Source organism: Aquila chrysaetos, chromosome 4 (assembly GCF_900496995.4).
Source record: "Aquila chrysaetos chrysaetos chromosome 4, bAquChr1.4, whole genome shotgun sequence".
NCBI lineage: Eukaryota > Metazoa > Chordata > Aves > Accipitriformes > Accipitridae > Aquila > Aquila chrysaetos.
Genome location: NC_044007.1, coordinates 28,320,579 through 28,343,186, shown reverse-complemented (window position 1 = coordinate 28,343,186; position 22,608 = coordinate 28,320,579). Strand labels below are relative to the sequence as shown.

At 39.4% G+C, this 22,608-nt stretch overlaps 1 protein-coding gene across 2 annotated transcripts; it reads left to right on the top strand.

The window, feature by feature from the left end:
• The first annotated feature begins 992 nt into the window (after positions 1-992).
• Positions 993-22,240, top strand: RIPK2 (receptor interacting serine/threonine kinase 2). Of its 2 annotated transcripts, none has more exons than XM_030011633.2 (11): positions 993-1,619; positions 4,961-5,114; positions 6,296-6,451; positions 8,754-8,911; positions 11,919-11,968; positions 12,322-12,483; positions 15,678-15,763; positions 15,943-16,032; positions 16,633-16,753; positions 20,229-20,408; positions 21,637-22,240. In XM_030011633.2, the coding sequence occupies exons 1-11, from the start codon at positions 1,432-1,434 to the stop codon at positions 21,960-21,962; spliced, it is 1,671 nt and encodes a 556-aa protein (XP_029867493.1). In that variant the 5' UTR covers positions 993-1,431; the 3' UTR covers positions 21,963-22,240. The 2 variants fall into 2 exon arrangements, with proteins under 2 accessions (XP_029867493.1, XP_029867495.1); XM_030011635.2 differs by having other exon boundaries at positions 994-1,619; positions 16,648-16,753.
• The last annotated feature ends 368 nt before the right edge of the window (positions 22,241-22,608 follow it).

Here is a 22,608-nt window from a genome sequence, read left to right as displayed (position 1 = left end):
TTTAGGAAACAAAATCTTTCTTGTATATCAAAGTTGAAATAGTATGACAAATAGTACTACCGACATGGTAAATACAGAGAAGGATATGCATAAACAGATACCCCAAACCTGCATATTGCAAACACTGCATGAAAATTACACTTCTGGGAAACCACCTAGTGTGTCTGAAGGACACAGGCTAAATGAAAACTGACAAGAGAGTAAGTCAGCACTTCCTTTATATGGCTGCTCAGTATGTTAATAATGCTGCAGCATTTGGAGGATATAAATCGTCCAAGATGTAAGAAAATTGGAAAAACATAGCAAAGCTATCTGAAGTACTAGGACCTAGAGAGAACTGAAAAATAATTGCCATGCTTTAAAATGCATGCTGTGAAATATTGCACAATATCATAGTCTGAAAACTTAGCTGCTTTCCCTCATTCTCTGGTCCCCAGCCATTATTAGGAGAAAAGAGGAGCGGTGAAAAGCCACAGATGTTTAGCCCAAGATCCATGCACGTGGAAAGGTCAGGGGTTTGCTCTATTTACCTCCATTTCATCCTGCAGAACTGTCACTCCTTGTGGAAAGCTACAGACTTCTAACTTTAATTTAAAGCGGTTTTTTTTAGTCTGTGAGAGCTTGATTTGGCGAACAGGCCTCGCAAGACCTTCCTGCGTAACGCTCACACAGAACTATCACAATCCCATCAGCCGATCAGGCAGATCCCTGAGCCGGGGCAAGGCTGAACCAGCACTTTCTAGCAATGTCAAAATTACCTTTTTGCAACGCTGCTATCCTGAAAAAAAAAAAAAAAAAAAAAAAAAGTCTTCCTAGGGCAGACTCGGAGAGGACAAGTGAGTGCCTGCCGTCCGGGGGAAGAGCTAGCTCTCCCCTCCCTCCTCCCGCGCAGCGGATACACACCCGGAAACGCGCAACCCACCGCTCCGGCGGGCGGCGCTCCCGTCCGGGATCGGCGCCGGCGGCCCGCAACACCTTTCGGGAGCAGGAGTAACACGGACATCCCCCGCCCGCCTACCCGGACGGAGGGGGACGCTTTCCCCTTCTCCCCCATCCCCGGCCCGGGGGATGCCTCCCGGCACCGCGCCCCGGCTCCCCCCAAGGAGGAGGCTGCTGCCCCGGCGCAGCTCTCCCCGGGGGACTGCCGGGACCGGCACCGCGCTCCCGCCGGCTCTCTCCGGGCTTTCCTCCTCCCCGCAAGACTTCATCGCGGCGGCTCCTCCTTCCCCGGCCCGGCGGCCGGCGGGAGGCCGCTTTCCTCGGGGAAGGGAAGCCGCTCCTCCCTGGGGGCCGAAGGAGGAGCGGGCTGCCGGCTGACTGGGGAGGAGGCGGGGGAAGAGGCGGGGAAGGAGGCCGAGGGGAGCGGCCCTCCGGGCTCCGCTGCGCCCGCCGGAGAGACGGCGCGGCCGCCCCCGGCGGCGGAGTGCGAGGATGAGCGGCGAGGACGGCGGAGGCCGGGCGGGGGCCATCAGCTACGCCCTTCCCTCCATCCCTTCCAACAAACTCCCGGATTTGCGTTTTATCAGCCGTGGCGCTTACGGTACCGTGTCCGCCGCCCGCCACGCCGACTGGAGGGTCCCGGTGGCCCTCAAATGCCTGCAGGGGCCGCTGCTAGACAGGTAACGGGGGCGGGGAGGGGGAACGCCGGGAGGGGGCTTCGCGGGAAGGGGGGTGTGGGGTGATGGGGGCGGCGGGAATCCCTCACCCGGCAGCCGCGCCGCCCCCATCACCCCACACCCCCCCCGAGCCGAACCCCCCTTTCCCCTAAACCGAGAAGGGGGTCCCCACGCTCCCGCTGCCGCGGCGAAGATAGCGGGGTGGGTTTGTCAGGTTGGTGGATCAGAGACCGGGGCGTCTTGGTAGGCAGCGCGGCTTTAAATTCCAAGGGCAAAGGAGATCCCCGCGAAGCGTGATTCAGCTTGAGCCATGAGAAGGCACGTACCAGCCCTGGAGCTTCCCCTCTTTCGGTTATTGAAAGTGAGTGGTTTCAGTCTCGGCGTGTGAGACACAAAGCAGGTTGCCTCTTTTGAAGGCTTTTTCTTCTGCAATGTGCACCTTGGTTCCTCCTCAAGGTGGGATTTGCACACTTCAGCTTCTTTCTCATCTGTTGGTTGCTGACCATTTTGCTGAAGCATCAGCAGGATATTAAAATACAGTGAATACTATAGATCTGTTGTTTACAGAGAGAGACAGAGAGAATATAAGGAATATATTACTGTATCCACTAGAGATTGTTTCTAGCTCCTAGAAGAAGCTTCTCCGAGTCAATGCACGATTTATGTTTTTTTTCCCCCAGATCTCACAGTACTGAGAGAAGCTAATTTAAAATAATAGGCTTGTAGGCCCCCACGTACAACTGTTACTTTCCATAGCTCTTCAACTTGTAGCAGTTGTGTTCCCCATTTTCCTTGGGCCCAAGTGACAGCATGTTTATTACAGGACCTGTCACTCCATTTAAGGGAGCAGCAGGTAATAATTTTTCATCCACCTCTACCTCATTCACTCCCTATAGTCCCAGTTTTTTATCATATCAGTACAAATTTGCCTGTTCTTAGGATGTCTGAAGCCTGCCTGACTGTAAACCTGCCTCTTGTGTCTTATCTAGATGTCTTTTATCTTTACTGCCTCAGGTTTCTTTGATCTAGTGTTAGGCATCTAGGCAGAATAGCTTCACTCAAAATAACAAGGCTTCTAGTCTTGTGACTGAATATGCTAGAGTATAAGTTGTTTTAAGCTGTCTTGCCTCTTATTCCCCAGGTGTGTACACACAGGCTTTATCTCTGAAATCTTGCCAGAATGAACTGGAATCTCAGTTACGTTATTAAGCAGGAATATTGTGTTCTCGGATAAGTTTATTGTTGGGGGTTTTTTTTCTTTAATTTAAATGTCTGCTTAAATCCCTGCTAATCAGAAATTATTATTCTCTGAACTCAGTTGGGAGAAAACAGCAAATATTTTTAGCCTTGCAAGAATTAAGACTAGTGTGACATTTAACCTGTGAAATTATGATGAAAAGGGTAACTGAGGTAATCAAAATAATTCAGCCACCTACATATATCACGCAAAGCTTGGAAGTGCTATGAGAAGACCGAAAGCTGTAAGAGATGTGTTATACCCGAGTCTCTGCAGCAAGTGATTTGTCGGTTGTATAGCAGGCAACATAAAATGCCATCCTGTAAGTGCTGTCAAGAAAAGGGAAGTGTTCACGGGGCAGTTAATTCCCCAAACAGGAAGCCTGCGCTGTGTATCCCAAAACTTGCTGTATGACCAGCCAAAGAGCAAAGCCAGTTGGGAAGCGATTGTGGGCTTGTATTAGTTTAGGCATTACTCAATGCCCTTCTGGTATGGAGCAGACAAAGGTGAAGTGACTTACAGACACAGGGATAGACCTCGATATGTTGCAACTCATTTCCCAGCTACAACTGAATCCCATGCAGATGTGCCTCACAGTCTGGGAAAACCCCTAGCTTTCTCAAACCTAGTCTTTTCTGGAGAGAGGGAGGAAGGGAGGGAGTTGTGTCTTTTGTCCCATGCTTTTCTGGAAGGCTGCCTTTTTACTTTGATCGTTTCCTAGAATTTCCTATAATAGAAGGCTTTTTCTGTCACACAGATAAGGACCAACAGTTGCCCTTAATTTCACATCCATCTAAATTCGAAGTTTTCCTGTCGTAAAAGCAGCAGGCTTTAGTTCTCCAGGCTTCCTCTTTTCCCCATATACTCTGGCCGTCTTTTCTTTGTGCGGGCTAGATCTACATCAATGGGTCCAGACTGACATGAGATCTTCAGTGTGTGCCCCGAGCTTGATGGACGCAAACCAGCTCTCACCTGGGAGCTGTATAGTCACATTAACACGGTGCTGTGTTGAGCAAATTGTGATGGGCATAGCCCTGGCTTATATGCAGCCGTGCCCCAGCACAGCTGTATTGCTTCTGAATCTGACTGGCTCACATCCAAAGGATCAGTCTTAGATGTGCTGTTAGAGTCCTGTATTTGGATACCCTAGTCATGTACTTGTACCTGTACCAGTCTCTGTTGGTATAAAATCTAAATCTTTTTTTCTTAGAATTATCCTTCATGGTCCAGGTATCTTCACTGTCAACAAACCCATTTTTTTCAAGAACATTTGAGATATGAGGCATACCAAATAGTTTATAATTTTTAGGGATAGAAGCATACTCAATCTTACATAAAACTTGAGCTTCTCGAATCCACATGCTGCAAGGTCTGAATTTGTAAAGACGCATCATATTCACATTTATGAGGAGATTTGATGTAACAGAGAGCACTCACACAGCCGAATTCAGGCATCCAAACATCATGAGGCTGGTCCTTTCCTGCTTCCTGTGCAACCACAGAATGTTTTTTCCGGAGGGTGCTTCAAAGCAGGGGCCCAGTTTGAAGGAACAATTTTATGTGAAAACCATACATAGTTGGTCATTCCTTTCCTTCAGAAAGTGAAGGTGCATTCCTTTAACCCATATTATTTTAGTGCATGTCGGCATCCACTAAATTTAAATGGTTGGAGAATTGTGAGTATTAAAATCTGCACTCCGTAGGAAATTAATATTGGGCCTCAGTGAAAACTCAGGGTTTGAAGATGGGCAGTAAAATAGGACAAATGTAGCTGGTTATTACCGTTATGGTTACACAGGATGATGAAAGTTGCAGTTCTGACTGTGTCCTTATTTACTGGAAACATGGATGAAATGTGTGATGGAAATAGAGAGATTTATGTGCTACAACAAAACTGGGGAAGCTATCTTGTATTTGCATTTGCAGATTCTAATTTGTCTTACAGCATCTTGTTATCAAAACAGCATAGTAGGAAACAAATGGTGAAAGGTGGTGGTACTGCATATAGGTACATAGTTTTTTAAAGAGAATATAGTGAAGCCAACATTTGCTTTGAGTTTCCTAGTATTGGTATGGTAATTTTTGTTGTTTGTTTGTTTTCTTTAAGTGATAGAAACCACCTTCTAAAAGAAGCAGAGATATTGCACAAAGCAAGGTTTAGTTACGTTCTGCCAATTTTGGGAATTTGCAACGAGCCTGAATTTCTGGGGATAGTAACAGAATACATGACAAATGGATCATTAAACCAGCTTTTACATGGGGTAAGTGTACTTGCAGTGTTTAAATACAGTCCCTGGTTGTTTCAGATAGATTGTGATTTCCATACTTAAGGGAAGTAGTATAGTAAACTGTATTATTAGTAATATTTCAAATTAAAGGACAGTCATTATCACTAGTAGTTTTTGGTGCTCAGATATACTTTCTGTATCCCAAAAAGACAACCAAACTCAGCAGACTTTAGTTTTATTACACTTTTTCCTTTAATGTCATGACCTATGACTGGCTTTGTGTTGAATTATTATATACAATCACTTTAAAAGCCTCTGTTGTTCTCTAATTAGAAGCTGAAATACTTATGCTTACTTCAGCCTGGGTTTCAGAATTATTGCCAATGTAAAGATCACACAAAGATGAGGGTTTTTTCCTGAATTTGAATCTTTATTAAAAAAAATGAAGATTTTGACTTCAGTTTGTAGAGGTCAAATATTGCTAATCTAAACAGATATGGATATTTCTACCATATCTTACTCTCGGGGCTAAGTTCTCCTGTGCTGAAGTCTCAGCTGCTCCCACTAGCTTGGTCTGAGCATCCAGTGTTGCTATTGTAAAGCTACTGCAGTTTTGTCTCAACAGCACTGCAGTCTCCTCTGTACCTTCAATCAATACATATCTCATGCCTTAGAGAGCTCAGCTGTGTGTTTTTCAGAAAGACTCTAGTGTCAATGTAACTTTTAAGATTTCAGTTGAGTTTTACTGACTTTTTCTTGGTGTATTAATATTTATAAAGGTATTATTTTGTGCCTAGTTTCACCACAGCTTTTTTTTTTTTCCCAATGTCACTTGAAGATATGATTCTTGCCTTCCTTTGTGTAGTACTCATAATCTGTGGGTTGCAAGTTTCATACAGGAGTTCATCTGTAAATCATATTTCTATATGAATGAGTAATGTAGTAAATGTCCTACATAATGTATAGCAGTCATAAACTATTATGTGAATGCTAGGGAATGGAAACATAACACTGCATGATTAACATTTATATATTTGTTTTAACAGCTAACCAGTCTTAATGCTCAGTTACAATTTTTTAAGGAGTTCATGTAATATGTTTTGAAAGATTACTGCTTGTCAGAGTCACTTCCTTCTTATTATAAAAATGTCTGTGTTGTGCTGTTAGATCAGAACAGAGGATTATATTCTGGTTTTGTGGTTTTACCTTGGCAGAAAGATGTATATCCTGACATTCCCTGGTGCCTGAGATTCCGCATTCTGTATGAAATTGCTTTGGGAGTAAACTATTTGCACAACATGAATCCTCCATTGCTGCACCATGACTTGAAAACCCAGAATATTTTGTTGGATGATGAGTTTCATGTCAAGGTAGAGTTATTAATTGTCGTGTTCTTCAGCATACAGAATGAGCGAAGTAGAGGAAGAAGAGTGAGGATGTGGCCATACAGAGGGGATGTAATTGTATGCTAGACATTTTCTTCTATCCTTGCAGACAGAACTTCTGAGTTTTTCTTTTGAAAACTCTGCTTTGCTCAAGTGTGGATATGATCCGTCTGAAAAGACCAGAATGCCAGAATTCGGGCTGTTTCTGCTATAGCAGTAGCTGATACTCAATAGCAGTGACGCTCTCGTATGGCAGCCTTCCAAGGGTAGCTATGTCTGGCCCTTTCAGAGAAGAAAATAGAAAATGTTCTTGTCTGAGATGCTGAGACAAGTTAGTACTGGAGGACAGTAGGTCAAATTCAAATGTTAATACCCCATTTGAAATTTATCATGCAATATGTACGTATATGTTCTGTTAGTGTAGTATAAGAACATGTAAAACGTAACTGCAAAATCTGAACATGTTGGAAGATGGCTTTTGTGAAGCTCCTTAGAGCAAGCAAACATATGCAGAGAAGTAACATTAGTTTAAATCTTTAATTCTGCCTTTTAAAGTATCACTGCCATGATGTGAAAAAGAGACTAAAAGTACTTCTGACAAAATGGTTAAGTGCTTCCATAATTGCAAGGGTTGGGGTTTTTTTTGTAAAAGATCTTCTGTTTTAAAATTTATAGAATATACTATTCAAGTAAATGAGCAATAAGAGGTATTTTGCACTTAATTTATACTTGAATGGCGAAAGCTTCAGTTGTTACTATGAGATGAATCTTTTTGTGAGTTCTTTGAGCAAATATCAAAGATCCAGTGCTGATTTCTTCTTTCTCCATGTCAAAGACATTTTTCTTGGCAGCAACCTGCCTTACGCAGCTTTGTCTCCACTCACACCCTCAGCAGGTCATACCTCCTCCCACTCAGTTGTGCTGGTATTGCCATCTCTCGAGCTTCCTGATAAACCTGATTGGGGAACTGGTCCAAGTAATTTTTTTATCCACTCTCTTTTTTTAATCCCTAACAGCATTGGTGTGGTCTGGTGCTCTGCCTGACCCCATCTAAACAGTTGCTTTGCTGGAGCAATTGAAGGGAAGAGGTTAACGCTTGCATACCTGCTCTGCCTCCTGTAAGGAGTCTCTGGAAGACTGTCCTTAGGGGTTTTAAGTGTTTTTTGGAGGTGAAGCAAGATTCTCTAAATTAGGACAGCTGGCAGGAAATGCAAGAAAGGTTATCATGCATGCCAAATCGAAGAAGTATTACATATGTACAAAAGTAACATCATTCATAGAGTGCTTCTGACGGTCCCAGATCTACTGAATGAACAAGAAAACGCGACCAGTTACAGTGAGGAAGTCTTGATGAGAGTGAGTTGTAGAGAAAAAAGGGTTATTTTTTACTGTGGATTTTGACTGTATGCTCTCCAGAAAGCTTATTTCTGTTATCTTAGCTGCTACAGTGCTCGCACAGGCATCTTTGTTGAAAACGTTTTTGCTTTTATGCAAATCCTGGACAAGTGCAGAGCTTGTAGCTGGCTGCTTATCTTTCTCCCTTGTATGCCAGACACTCCGCAGCTCAGCCCGCAAGCTTATTCTGCTGGCTCTTTGTCTCCCTACCCGTAACCTAGTCTGACATCTTGCTCCCTAGCTCGTGGATGTCTGGGAATGTAAACTGTAGTCAATTAATTCTTTATGTGGATGTATTGTAAACTGTCTAGGAAGGGACAAGGCCCCAGAGTGCACAGTAAAGAAAATGTTCAGCAACTCTTTGCAGCACAGAATTTCAGCATATCAAAATTATTAATTCAAGATTAATATTTCATAGTTTTGGGGGTGAGGTGGAGCGCCCTAAAATTTTTCTGTGAAAGCAACTGTCTTCGGATATCTGCAAGCTAAGTTACGTAGAGCTATCATGATTTATACTAAATTTGTGCTTTCTTCACAACCAGGGAGCTAGAAGTACTCAGTCATTTTTTGTTTGCTTTTTTTAACCAAAGTAAGTGATTTTTTTTCATACGGGACAGACTTCCATAGGAGATTCCCCAGCAATAGAGTATATGAGTCCTTCCTTAAAAGAACAGGATAGGGCAGGGCTATAGGGATAGCATGAGTCATGACCTGGGAATGTTTTCTGAACTGGAGCTGGTGTTTCTTGTTGCTAGGACAACCACATACTTTTTGTGTGTCAGTTAAGGACTTTAAGTGACCTGTTCTTTCGGGCATATTTCAGGAATTTCTAACAACGGTGAGCAGATAAATCTAGTTTTTCTTCTCAGAACAACTGATTTGTCCTTTCCAGATTGCAGATTTTGGCATGTCAAAATGGCGTGTCATATCCATGTCGCAATCACGAAGTGAAACCTCTTTGCCAGAAGGAGGGACAATTATCTACATGCCACCTGAAGATTACAATCCCAGTCAGAAAACCCGTGCAAGTGTAAAACATGATATCTACAGGTAACTCGTGTTGTTCTCAAGTGGGCTTTGCAGTTTGAATTCAGATTTGATTTATGGAACTTAGATTTTAACATATTCTCAGCAAATCTATTATTTTCAGTAGTAGTATCATAGAAGTATAAGCAAAATTAATTGGGGAAAAAAAGAATTGAGTGGTAACTGGATTTAATGACTCATTTCTTTAGGAAACACTGTGACAAGTGTAATGCTCCAGAAATTAAGCTAGAACTATGGAAACAGACAGAGAAGACTGGTTTCTATAAATCAGTGTACACATACAGACAATGTAGGGAAGGAAAAATGCTGTTCACACTGTTAACTCGATGCACATACCCTTGTAATTTGTGCAGATCAATTAACAAAAGTTGCAGAATGTACTCAGGGGAAAGAAGAAAACATATTTTTGGAAAGGGGTTAGGAAAAATCAGGGTAATGGGGTTGGAGAAAGTATTTAGAGAGATCTCCTTAAGGAATAACTTTATGAAAGTTCAGGTAGATTTGCGTCAGTCAGTTCTGAATAGTAGAACTAATAGAATAGGAAGTGGTAGAGTGGCAGCAACCCATATAACAAAACGGCAATTGCTCTTAGGATATTGGAGTTACAATTAGCTAATCTGAAAAGGCTTGGAGAGCTCAAAGATTACTTGAATGATTGTGGAGGAAATTGTCACGTGTAAATGGAGTTTGAGGAGGCCTGAAGAGGCATATCACTGTGACAAAGTCCATCTCTCTGTTGCACTCTACCACCTTTTCCTTCAGCTGTCTTTGACAGGGTTATATTTTGGTGAGAGATTAATCAGTCTCAGAGGGTCTTACTGACTTTCAGGGAGACCACTTTTTCTCTTAATTATCCCTTACCCTTAAGGGGCACATGAAGTTCCTTGACATTCCTGTCCAAAGAATAGAGATGGTAACATACCTGCTTTCCTCACCCTTTAATGAGAAAATCTGGACTAGGAAGACATTGAAAAGGAATAATGGTATATTATGGGGAAAGAAGTATCAGTGTGATGTTATCTCCTCTGGTTTCTGATTTTAGAGGATTTGGAAATGTGGCTGGTGGCTTAATGAGTGAGTGGAGATGAGGAAGATCGATATTTGTTAGAAAGAAAAAAAAATGTCTGTAGAGGAATAACAACCAAATGGGAGAAAATAAGAGAGAAAAGATCAGTAGAAGAGCTTAGAAAACTGATAAATTAGGAAGGAAAGAGATTATTTGAGATGAGAGAAGAGAAACTGAGACAACATTGTAAAGAGATGGCAGTTCAAGGCAGGAAGGCGTGAAGGCAGACAGTGAAGGAAATTACCACCAGAAAGGTCACACAGGAAGATCTGTGCTCAGGATCAGAAGGAGATGCTATGAAGCAGAAATAAGAAAGGAAAACATGAATAGTGTAAAGGGGAATCAGCAGGAAGCGGTATGCTGCAGTGTTGTAGAATTGAGAAAATAATCTTTAATTGTAGAGAGATTCCAAACTGAATGAAAGGCTGGATGTGTGATTAACTGACCACAGCAGATACAGCTGAATGTTGTTTAGATACTGAAGCTAATTTGTGAGGAAGGATATTTCTTAAAGAAACAAATCTTTTAAGCAACAGTCAAGTAGCATTAACTTTTACAAAAGGAACAATTTGCCATGCCAAAAAAATCAGCCTGCATGAATTTCTCAGAAATGCATTAGAAGTAGGCTTTCTAACAGGGAGGACTGCTTTTATTAAAAGTTACTTGAATATTTTTTAACATTGATGAATGTTAAAATGTGAATGGAATAAGTAGTTAGGAAAGCTCAATTTAAATGATTGATTTTAAGTGTCAGTTATTTCGTTCTTACTTAATTTTTTTTATTCTTCCTGACTGGTAGCTGTTAGATGATGTAATGCTTAGAGGCAGTTAGATGTAACCTGTATGCAAAATTTGGTACTTCTTAGAGGTAAGTTTGCAAGGATATGTTTGATATTGGAAATTAGGTTCTTAAGCAGTGAAATATTTTTGCTCACTCATTTTAGCTTTAGAACTACTAGATTTATTCCGCACACCAAATTCCTATTCTTAAACAGGAAAGCCAGATTCGGGGTTTTTACATTATTTTATTTTCTTTTATTTGCTTTAACTGCATTGATTATTTTTTTAATAAATGAATTCAATGCTTCCTTTAAATGAAATCATCTAATCTTATTTAAATTACAAAGTTGTTTAAAGTTACCTTTTTTTAATATATCCTGACAACTGAGGAGAGTGACTAGTCTACTAAAGGTGAAGCAGGTTTGTATTCACTGAGCCACTTCCCATTCATGTTGATGTGAATGGAAAAAAATGTCACCGGTTTGAGTAAGCAGATGCATGTTTGGTCTCCTAGCTATAGTTCAGGGTGGTCTTCCCAAGAGTCTCTTCTGTAAAGTGAATGCTGTACGTAAGGGACATCCCTCCCTGTAGAGAAGATTGCATATGTTGAAAGTATGTCTGTCTGTGTGGGAAGCTGGGGTGTGCTTCCTGGGTGCAAGTCTGTATCTTACCTGACTCTTTGACTTTGTGTTGGGATAGAGGTGTGGGTGAAAGCCATCCTCCCTGCTAGTACCCTGCTTCCCATGGGAATATCAGAGAGTGTCAGTCCAGACTGGGGTGATGCCACAATATTGCAGTTAGGACAGAGCAGTTGGGACTCTGGGGCTCACTTTAATTTGCATACTGAGATTTAAACTGCATGTACATAGTTCATAATGTTTTAGCAGAGCAAAGCTAATAGAGATTTGGAATAGGAGTTTATATGCCATGTACCTTTTTTGTACTTAATATTACTAACTAGTTCTGTTTGAAGTCACTGGTTAAAATTCCTGCTAGTTTTCATATATTCAGATCATTGTTGTAGTTAGCTATAGTCAGTCCCATGTGCGGATGCAGGATCGTTCTAGCAAAATGTTTTTAATAAAATGTAAAGCTGAGAACATTGTGTTATTAAGTGTTGGTAATCTAAAATAACGTCTTCTATATTTTTTACACTTTAAACAGTTATGCAATTATTATGTGGGAAGTGATGTCCAGGAAACAGCCATTTGAAGGTAAGGCCATGTCTTCCTTTAACTTATTTTTTCAGCCTTACATAAAGGCTAAACCTGAGACCTGGGTACCCGGGGACTTCATCTGAGGGGTTACTTTTTAATGATTCAACTTGTACACTTGTTGAAGAACGCTTTGAGTTACTTTTCAAATTAGAATATTTTTCTGTATTGTTTTTTTTTTAAATTACAGTGTTGCTTGATAAATTAAAAATACATTTTTTTTGTAAAAAAAGAAACATAATCTTATTTTGGTAAACTAGAAATACTATGTCTGAAAACTAAATTATTCCTCCTATAGTAAGCTATTTATATTGCATATATTTCTAATGACTGCACGATGTCTATTTTGACAGAAGTTATAAACCCCTTGCAGATAATGTATAGTGTGTCACAAGGACAGCGACTAGACTTAAGTGAAGAAAGTTTATCAATGGACATTCCTCATCGAGTGCTCATCATAAGATTGATAGGAAGTGGATGGGCACAAAACCCAGATGAAAGACCATCGTTCTTAAGTGAGTTTACCTTGCATAATGAGAAAAGATTTTTAAATTGCCAGATTTCTGTTGAACATGGTACTTACAGAGGAAGGTTATAGTCACAAAAGGGAAGTGGTAAAGATATCAAGAGATATATGTGCTCAGTCTTGTAGCATATGATAAGGTGCTTGTTTACTTCCACCATGCCTATAAACAAACTTTTGTGAATAGAACTACGTGTATGCCATAAAACCAAGTTGTTAGTTGGAGTCTTGCATTTGCCATCTCTAATTTACCTGTAAAAGAGCAGCATGTTTTGTTTAACTACTTGGACTTGGGGGTTTTTGTTTATTGTTGAAGGGAACTTTTTTTAAGAAGGTGGGGAAGAGAAGTATAGAATGAGTACTGCGGGATTTATGAGCAAGCTGGCGAACACATCAACAAACCATTGCACATCAGATAATCTATAGTGATTTCACCTTGCATTTGCATCTCAGTTTAAATCTTTTTCACTGAGACTTTGTCTTTGACTGTACCACCTCCCAGATTGAGCAGGAACTGCTTGAACCCACACACATAACTTTTTCTTTCCATCTTTCCTTTGTTCAGCTTTTTGTTGGTGAGACCAAATATAGATACCTACAGCCTTTTTTACAGGGGATTGCAGAATTTAGAGAAAAAGACTGAAGCGCGAGCTTGTAGAGATTAGCGTGGCTTAGTGTGAACTGGAAAAGTTTTGTTTTGATTTTTGCAAACCTGTGTTTGTTGCACTTAACCAACATACTTGGTGTATGTTGAGTCCAAATTTATCCCCCGTAACAATTTCTCCTTAATATGCTTGATTTTGTGGTGACTTTCAGTTCTTGTTTGGCTATTGTGTAAAAGTAATTCCATCAAAATTGGCAGAAAGTGATGACCTGTTTTCAGCTGTGAAATTTGCTCTTGCAAGTGTTGCTGTGGTCACATATGTCAGTGTGGTGAAGCTAACAGTGATTCCTGCAGCAGTCTCACTGTGCTCGTTTAATTTGCGTGTGCTTTAAAAACTTCTTCCCTGCACCTTTAGAAAACATGATCCTGATTCTGTAGGGAAAGCTGAATGACTTTGGAGAGGCAAAAATGTAGAATAAGAGTGTTACTGAATTTATTCAAATGTAGAACAGTACAAAGAGCTCTGGCTTAAACAATTCTATATTTTAAGTTTCTCACTGCTTAGGTTAAATATGCAATGACTCAAACCTGAAATACTAGGGTTTTTTAGTTGGTTCTGCTGGGTTTTGTTTTTAGGGTTTGTTTTGTGGGGTTTTTTTAATGTTATGAGTGGAGACATCTGTAATCTTAGTGTTTCATTTGTAGTGTTGGTGAACAGAAGTTTGTTTATTATTTTGAAAACCTTTATAGGTATACTTCCTTTGATCTGGAAAGTGTGTTAGAAAGTTGCTGTTCAGATAGTTTACAAAGAAACATTCATAACTTCATTTTTTTGCATCAGTTTGGCAGAAGACAAAATGGGGACACATCCAAACACATACAGTATCTTCATGTTCAGTTTACAGTCCAAAATTAATTACATGACCTTTTTTGAGGCATTCTTATTTTTGCACTAAGAACATTTTGAAATGTCAGGTTATTTTGGCATGAGTCTTGTTTGTAAGATTGTAAATTGTGGAATTTTTTTTTCCTAAGCAAGGAAATACATCTATTTATAATATTTTTTAAAAATCAGAAAGAATAGACACACCATGATATTTCCTTATGTATTCTTGTTTTCCTGTGTCAGTTAACTAAAAAAGAGTAGCAATGAAAGTCTATGGTCACACTGAAGGGATAATTACATGGGATATGTACTAAAGTGTGAGATAATTTGGGTTCTGTTATTAGTGCTGTGTCTGTAGTAAGATTGTCTTTGAAGTAAACATGCATTGCTTTTTCCCCTACTTTACTATCATAAAAAGAAAGAGGAAGTTGCAAAACTGTTGCAAAATTAGGGGAAGTAAAGTTCACTGATTGGGAAATTTTGCAATTACCATAGCACAGGGAGGGGGGGGGGGGGGGAACCAAAACACCCGAACCCCCTTTTTGTTAAATAAACTTCAGGTAGAAAATCTCAGTTAACCTGTCTGTTCCCCTTATAAAGAAGGGATAAAGACTGCTTATCACCATGTTTCTGCATGTACTTGGAATGTGTACTTACAATTAAATTATAATCAACAAAAATTAACAGTGTAGTATTTCAGTGTGGAAAATGAAGTGCCATACCTGTAAAACTCTGTTTTAGCTTATGCAAGAAAATTAGAATGCCAGTATTGAATGTATGTCTTGAAGATGTTGGTGGAAAAAAGTTAATATGGGAAAACTGTGGTAAAATTATAGTAAAAAATAAAAATATGTGAATAAGGATGCAGTGTGACGTATTGCTAGTATGGTAAATGGATTTTGCTGAATGGGTGGAGTCCACAGAAATGCAGCAGAATTGTGATATGCCATCATCCTTTCCTGAGGTTTTGTTGTACCTGAGCACAGTTTCAAAGAGACATTTTTATAATACAGTCATCTCAAAATTTGAAATACTTAGTTTTGTAAACCTTTCAGCATTGGAAAGCAAGGGAGCATAGCACAGGTTGTCACTTGTTTATTGGATGGTCCTGTGTCTCCCTATGTGAGCAGATGATTTTAACTTCTCTGACTTGCTGCCTTTGGTGAGCATGAGGACACTATCATTTGGATTCACTGGATGTGATAGGTCAGTGCCTTGACTATCACCATCTTCTCTGGCCCTGCCGCACAGCATCTATTCTGGATTTTGCTGTGGTGGGTTGTTTGTTTATTTTTCTCATATAAATCTTTAACACCTCTGCTGGAGCGGGAAGGCAGTGACCCACTCGGAGGTCTTGTGCTATTTGGTCCCATTTAGCAAACCAGGCTTGCTGGGTCTATCTTGAAATATAGCAAACCCACTGATGTATCTGTTCCAGGAATGCAAGACTTGCGGTCAGGCGCAGTCCTGGATACAGAGTGCTGAGGTGGCCAGATCAGGACAGGGTTTGTTTTGGTGATGTGAAACTGTTGCATTTGTAACAGGTGAAAGCAAGAAACTTCTGTTTCGCAGTGGGAGTATTCTGGTATGTATCAATAGGCAAATTACTTTTGTAAATGTAAGAAAGTAGCTTTAGCGAAATGAAAACCTAATTTCCACTTTAAATCCTTCAGCAAAGTACTCTTTCTTTGTTTAGAATGCTTAATAGACCTTGAGCCAGTCCTGCGAACGTTTGATGAAATAGCTATGCTGGAAGCAGTAATTCTGTTAAAGAGATCAAAGGTAAGTGGCTTTTGTTACAGTCATGAGTTGGTCAAATAAGTTGTAACTTTTGCTTGCTAAAAGAAATGTAATCTCCTTTGTCATTTATCTCATCTCATATCTGGCTGAAACATGTTTGTACAGAGCTGTCATCTTGTCTTATAGCAGAAATTTAATACAGGTAAATATGTCTCTTCCAGTCACTATATGAATCACGATGTATTTGCAAGAGTGGAAAGAAAGCAGATGTGGAGCAGATATCTCTAAATATACCTCTAAATCCCCAAGAGGTAAATATTTTACGTATTGCATTTGGTATGTCGGCATCATTAAAGATCCTGAGAGCTTTAAAGGGTTGTTAACTTAGTAAGGGGGAATTGTTCTGCAGTTTACTTTCCTATGCAGTCAGGAAAGGCATAAAGCGTTAGTTGAGCCGGGGTTTAACAAATGCATAGCCATATAGGTGAAGATAGTAAAGGGTGGGTAAGCAGAAATAAGAAGGGCATGTTTGGTATATTCTCTAAGTGTGGGAAAGCCAGTCCCTCAAGGAGGAATGCAGCACACAATGTCTGCAACCTGTAAGAGACTGTCTTCTTCTCCCTTACATCTCTGTGGAGCTTGCTTATACAGGGTCATATAGATTTGCTTTTACATTTTGATTCTTAATGCTGCTTCTTTTGATTCGTACTAATAATTAAACTTCTATACAAAATTGTTGTCAGCTTTGGAAAAACAGAAGTATTAGGATTACATAGATTTCTTCTTTTTTACTGTATTTTAATTGTGCTGTCTATTGAGCATTTAGATAGTAGGGAAAAGACAGTGATGGGAAAGTACTCTGTAAATCATTGCAACTTTGTATTTATTTAATGTGCATTTTCATTATACAACTGGAATCATTTCAGGAAACATATTCTAGCTCCATACAATGTGATGCCCTTCCCCTTCGGAGCATGTCTCCAGATGTGTCAAGACTCAAGTCTGTTCCCAAGTGTAATGTCCTTTCATCAGGTAGGGATACTAATGACTTCATATAAATTTAAGTTGCCATCGCAGCTTTACACTCCCACTGTAACATTGCGTTTGCATAATAGATAGTTGGATCTCCGTTTATGTCAGAAAAGTTATGTGTTTTGTAAACTTAGTGCTCTTGGTAAAAAAATTAGAGTATTTTAGCTCTGATTTTCTGTTCCTGTCACTTGAGAAATCATCACAGCTTCAGTTTTCGTCTTCAGGGTCGTGAGTGCCAAGATGGCATTTACTTGTCCCTTCAGACTCTTGGCAGTTTAGTTAATCATTTGTGAACTACTTTTAAAGATAAAAAGGCTAAACCTTTTGAGGTGCTCCTAAAGGTGAGTAAACTGGAAGTTTCTAATGCAGCCCAACATCTTGATTGCTTTTGATTCAATAAATAAAACGGCTTTAATAAATAGATTGCCTTGCAAAAGTATCTACACAGACCTTTTGTAGCTGTCACCTTTTCTGAATAAAAGTTGACAAAAATCCCAGACAAAACTCAATTTTGAGGTTTTCCTGACATCCGAAGCCAGAAAAATACAGTGGGACCCAGGTGAAATAGCAATACATTATGAAACTAAAACTGCACTTGAGTTCCTTATCTTGAAAGAATGCAAACATGTATTTCAAAAGAAAGGAGCATCCTTTGGCTTTGCAGGGACCAGTGGTGTGAAAGCAGACAAGACGATTGACTTCACTGCTGTAAGTAGGACATCAAAAAGTATGCTGAAGTGCTGCAAAACTGGAGGTATTCTGGTAGAAGTAGGAGGGCACAGGCAGTTTCTTTTCCAGCTCCTGTTTGAATACATCCACAATTCTGGGCTTGTACTCAATGTACTAGAAAGATATAAATACATCAGGAATTCCAGGGAAAATAAATTATGGGAGGCTTAAGGAATTTGAGTTACGGGGGGAAAATGGCAGAAAGCAAATGTAGTGTAGTTTGGCTGTACCTCTACCCAAGCATTTCTCTATACACACCGCATAAAAATCTTAAAGGTGAAGAATAACTTGTGGTTACCAAGCTTAATTGGAATGTTGTGATGAATTTTAGAAAATGGAATATTAGATTGAATACGAGCATGGACTGTAACTGTAATCCGATAAGATAATGATAAATGTCAGCCCTCCTTGCTGCTGGTTCCTGTTAAAAATTTTCGTATCTGCCCATGGAGGTCGTTGATGAGATTGTGGTGGTACTGTTAATCTGATTGATCAATTGGTGGTCCTTTACAGAGTCACTGCTTAGACTTTGTTGGATGTATGTATAGATACTGTAAAGCCTGTGAAAATAGTGTCTGCAAAACCATACTACAGCAGAAGTGTTTGTCGTTACTTTGCCAATATCTGCATCGGGTAGTTTTATAATGGAAAGCAAGACTGACATTCTTCTTTCTTTGCCTAAATTAGATGCAATTGTTTCAGGTGACAATCTGTTCCCAGGTAGCTGTTGGCAAGAGATGAGTGTGGCATGGCACCAAGGCAGAAGTTAATGGCTATAGATTTTAGTTTTTTCCACCAATACAATTAGAAGACATTTTCAGAAACTTGCTCCTTCAGAGTTAGAAACTGTCTTCTAACTTTCAGTCTCTTTAATTTTTCTTCCCTAGCCAGCTTATACACACACTTGTTCATGGGCATTGCTTTAACCTTAAATAGCTCTTTTCCCATTTTATTTCTGATATAGAGAGTAATCCTTTAATACACTTTGTTTTGCTAGACAAGCAGGATACACTCTTTTGAAGTCCTTTTGTAAAATAAGCTTCTTCATTCTCCTGGTATCCTACTAGTCCTCTCTGCACATGTTCTAACTTCAGTCATTGAACTAAGGCTACCAGACATCTGTACTTAGTATTAAAAAAGAGTTATGACAAGTGTTTTCTTCCTGAAATAAGAACTTTACTTAACATACATTAGAATTTTATTTTTCCTTTCTCACAAGATCCTTTGTTGTAGACTAATCTACCTAGGTTTTTTTTTTTTCCTCATCTCAATTCCAAATCATAAACCCCAGCTTGAACCAGAAAGTCTAGATCTCATGTTTTGTGCTAGCAAATTTCCACTTCTTTTACTCCAGTCTTCTAGGTTAGCTAGGTTATTTCTGAGTAACCTGAGTCAACCTGTTCTTCCTGAATAACATCTGCAAATTTTGTTAACATTTCTATTTTTTTTATGCTGTGGTCACTGGTGAAGTTCATTCTCCCGTACTAGTACAATCCCAGTAATTTTGTCTCTAATGCTATTAAAGATCTTTGTGTGCCTAGAGTTCTATAACAATCCCAGCAGAGCTGTTTAAAATCCTTTTCTAAAATGATCTGTCACTCGCACCAGTTGTCTCCTAATCCTTTCTCATTCATGCAGTAGATAACATCTGCTGCTTTACACTATATAGCTCTGCCCAGCTTACTTTCTCTCTCTTTAATGAAATGAAATGCTAGTTACTATGAGTTCTAGTCCACCATTTTTTAAATAATGAGAGTGTCATTTCTTTCACGTTTTCCTACTCCTGCTCCTTTTACTTATAGCCATATTCTTCCACAGGTCAACGCTCTGATCTAGCAATACACCTTCAAATACCCCCCGTTGGATGGGTATCTATAAATCCTGAGCTGTCTAGGGGGCTGCTTGTTCTTATTGTGTCTTTAGATGTTCATCTGAATTCTTACATCTGCATCTCTGGTTCTTAGCCAACATCTCTGAAGCTCTTAATCAAGTGACACTGTGAAAGTCTGCTATGAAAACAGTATACAGAATTAGGCATATGCCCTGTAACTGGTTTCTCATCAGCTATTTGTCATCTCTTTGAGTCATTCCTACTGCTGCTTTCATATCCATCATCTTTTTCTGCCATAAAAAATCCTAAAAATAGAAACTATTGAGCTTTCCACCTAATAAACACCCTTTTTCTCCCTTTCTTTGCAAACATTTACATGAAGCTTTCTTGAACTCATATGCTGTTTTGATGGACTACCAAAAGCTTCCATTGGCTTCCCACTGAATGTTGGTCTTGATGTTCTTTCCCTCCACCTGAATCTTTCTTTCAATCTTTCCACCTTTGTTAATGCTGCCAAACTTCATCAAAATAAATTAGTTGGCTTTCATGCTGACTCCTAGCTAGCTCTCCAAACACTTGAAGGTGTTATTTTGTTCTTCCAGTCCCTACAAAAATTTTCTGTCATACAGTGCTTTTTTTTACGTTCACATGTACTGGATTTATTCTCTCAATGTTTTTTTTAAATAAAACAAGACACTCAAAACCCATGGTCAAGCCCTAGTAAAAAATAAGGGACATAAAGGTACCTAGAACCTGAGTGTAAGGAATAATGTGTTTGAAGAGAATTTAGGTTGGTTATGACTTGTTTTGTGGAATTACCCTAAATATTCTCTGATGGCTGTGTTTTATTTGAACATAGAAGTAATACAGCTTGCTCTTTTTTTTTTTGTCCCCCTCCCTTTTTTTTTACCTAAGATGGAAATTCTGGAGGTCTACACTCTCTTAGCAGCCACAGCACGGATGAAAATATCTCTGTAACTCAGAGTGCCAAACTTCTTGAGCATCCATACAGTTATTTTCCCTCATCTGACAAGAGTATTTCAGGTGCCTCAAATTCTGCATCATGTATGCTGCGGTCATCACCAATTCCTTCAGGTACAGCAAACACTGATTTAATTCCAAGACCCACAGTAAGTGTCCTAATATCCAATATATGCATGTATGAATTGGAAACTGGAACTGTTGTTCATCTGTAAAATGAAAACAAAGCATTCAACAAATTAAGAATGCAAGTAATTCTGGCCTTGTAGCCTTATATTACAAAGTAAGTAAAACCAATGTAAAATGTGATCTAGTACATGTACCTGTAGCTTCTAGCTTTTTTCTCTCCTTTTAAGCAAACTTAATTCCTGCTGCCTTGGGTCTTCTTTATCCCATTCCCTTTGCTCATATTGTTTCTCCTTTCTATTACTGGTGTAGCAGTGCTGCAGTCCAGCAGAACAGGAATAAAAGTTAGCTTGAGTTTAACTCATCTTGTTGCCTGTCACTTCTCCCGACTTTTTAGGCTTGTCAGTCTTCCTCTTAGTAATGGTGAGGCAAAGAGAAGCAGCTGCTGTGTCAGCATCTCACCTTTAATGATCTGTGTTACTTGAAAGCCCGCTGCATGATATTCGTATGCATCAAATAACTGTTAAAAGTGTGCTTCCAGAACAAAATAACAAAAAGAAACGTAAATGCATGATTAATTATTCAGAGAGATATTTTTGATGGGCCACACAATAACATGCAACTCTATAAAGATCTGCCACATCATCCCTCTTCTGGAAATATGAGAATCTGCAGCTTTTCACTGTACAAATCCTCAGCTTGAGGAAAATATGCAGGAAACTACAGGGATGGTTTAAGTAAACTTCAATAAAAGTCCCACCGCAAAGTGAAGTTACCACCTCTCTCTTTTCAGTACCAGGTCAGGTTGAACACTGGAACAGGAGGCCCACAGAGGCTGTAGAATTCCCATCACTTGGAGATGCTCAAAATTCAGCAGGAAAAGGCCCTGAGCAATCTGAGTTATCCCTGTAGTTGGCCCAGCTTTGAGCAGGCCATTAGACCAGATGTGACCTCTTTGAGGATTCTTTCCAACCTAAATTATTCTGTGATTCAAATAAAATAAATACTCTAACCACCAAATCTGACAAATTGGAACATTTTAAATGTGGAATACAATATGCTAAAAGCATGTTTAGTATTCTAGTGTATTTCTGACCAAAAAACAAGTTCTAAACAGCTCTTTCTCAGCTTGTTCTTTATTCTATGGTGCTATATATTGACAGACAGTTACAATACTAATTTATTTTTATTTTTTTTTTATCCTCTCCAATCTCAGATTTTGTTTTGGAAACCATACAACAGAATGTAGCTCATCAATGGATCCAAAGTAAAAGAGAAGAAATCATTGATCAGATGACTGAAGCATGTTTGAATCAGTCACTGGATGCTCTTCTGTCAAGATTTTTACTCATGAAAGAAGACTATGAACTTATAAGCACCAAACCTACAAGGACATCAAAAGTCCGACAACTGCTTGATACCTCAGATAGCCAAGGAGAGGAATTTGCCAGAATTATAATACAAAAGTTGAAAGATAACAAACAGCTAGGACTTCAACCTTATCCAGACATTGTATCTAATTCTCTAAGACTGCATCTTTAAATTTATTCTTTCTATATGAAACCATGTGAATATTTCTTAAAACACAATTCTTATTTCTATACAGTAGTTTTATATATGTACTGCTTTGTCTTTACTATGCCTTTGTAGAGTCTCAGAAATGACACTGAGTTTATCTAGACTGCATTTGGTGAGTTACCAATTAATCAGTTGGAGTGCAGTCATAAAGCCAAACATTTGACACTTGTTGACTCGATTCATAAAAGTATTTTGTTTATACATGACAAAGAAAAAACATTAAATATTCCCTGTTTTACATATTTTCTGTTTATACATATCCTTTCCTTTCACCTCACAGGCTTGAGACAACCCATCTCAACTTGGAGTATTGGTTTTTCTCCCTCCATCTGGCCTTTCCCATAGAGGAGGAAAAAAAATCTAGGTGCTCTATTTTGGGGCTTGTATGCTGTGTGTATAATAAATTTTTTTCTTTCAGCCATACTGGTTACTCCTCGAGATACCAGAGAAGAGCAGTAGGTGGGAGGAAGTTTACATTGCATTTTTACAGGATTTGGTTTTTTATGTTTTGTTTTGTTTTTCCCATTTTGTTGCCAGGGCAAGCACTTCAGACCACTGCATCAGAAGAATGTCAGTCCAAAGAGGAGCCTGAGGGCAAGGAGGACATTGT

Bases quoted from the DNA above. Each gene is read 5' to 3' on its own strand.
- RIPK2 (XM_030011633.2), top strand. From the start codon at position 1,432: ATGAGCGGCGAGGACGGCGGAGGCCGGGCGGGGGCCATCAGCTACGCC. The intron at 11,969-12,321 runs GTAAGGCCATGT...CTATTTTGACAG, and splicing joins CAGGAAACAGCCATTTGAAG to AAGTTATAAACCCCTTGCAG. The intron at 20,409-21,636 runs GTACAGCAAACA...CTCCAATCTCAG, and splicing joins GTCATCACCAATTCCTTCAG to ATTTTGTTTTGGAAACCATA.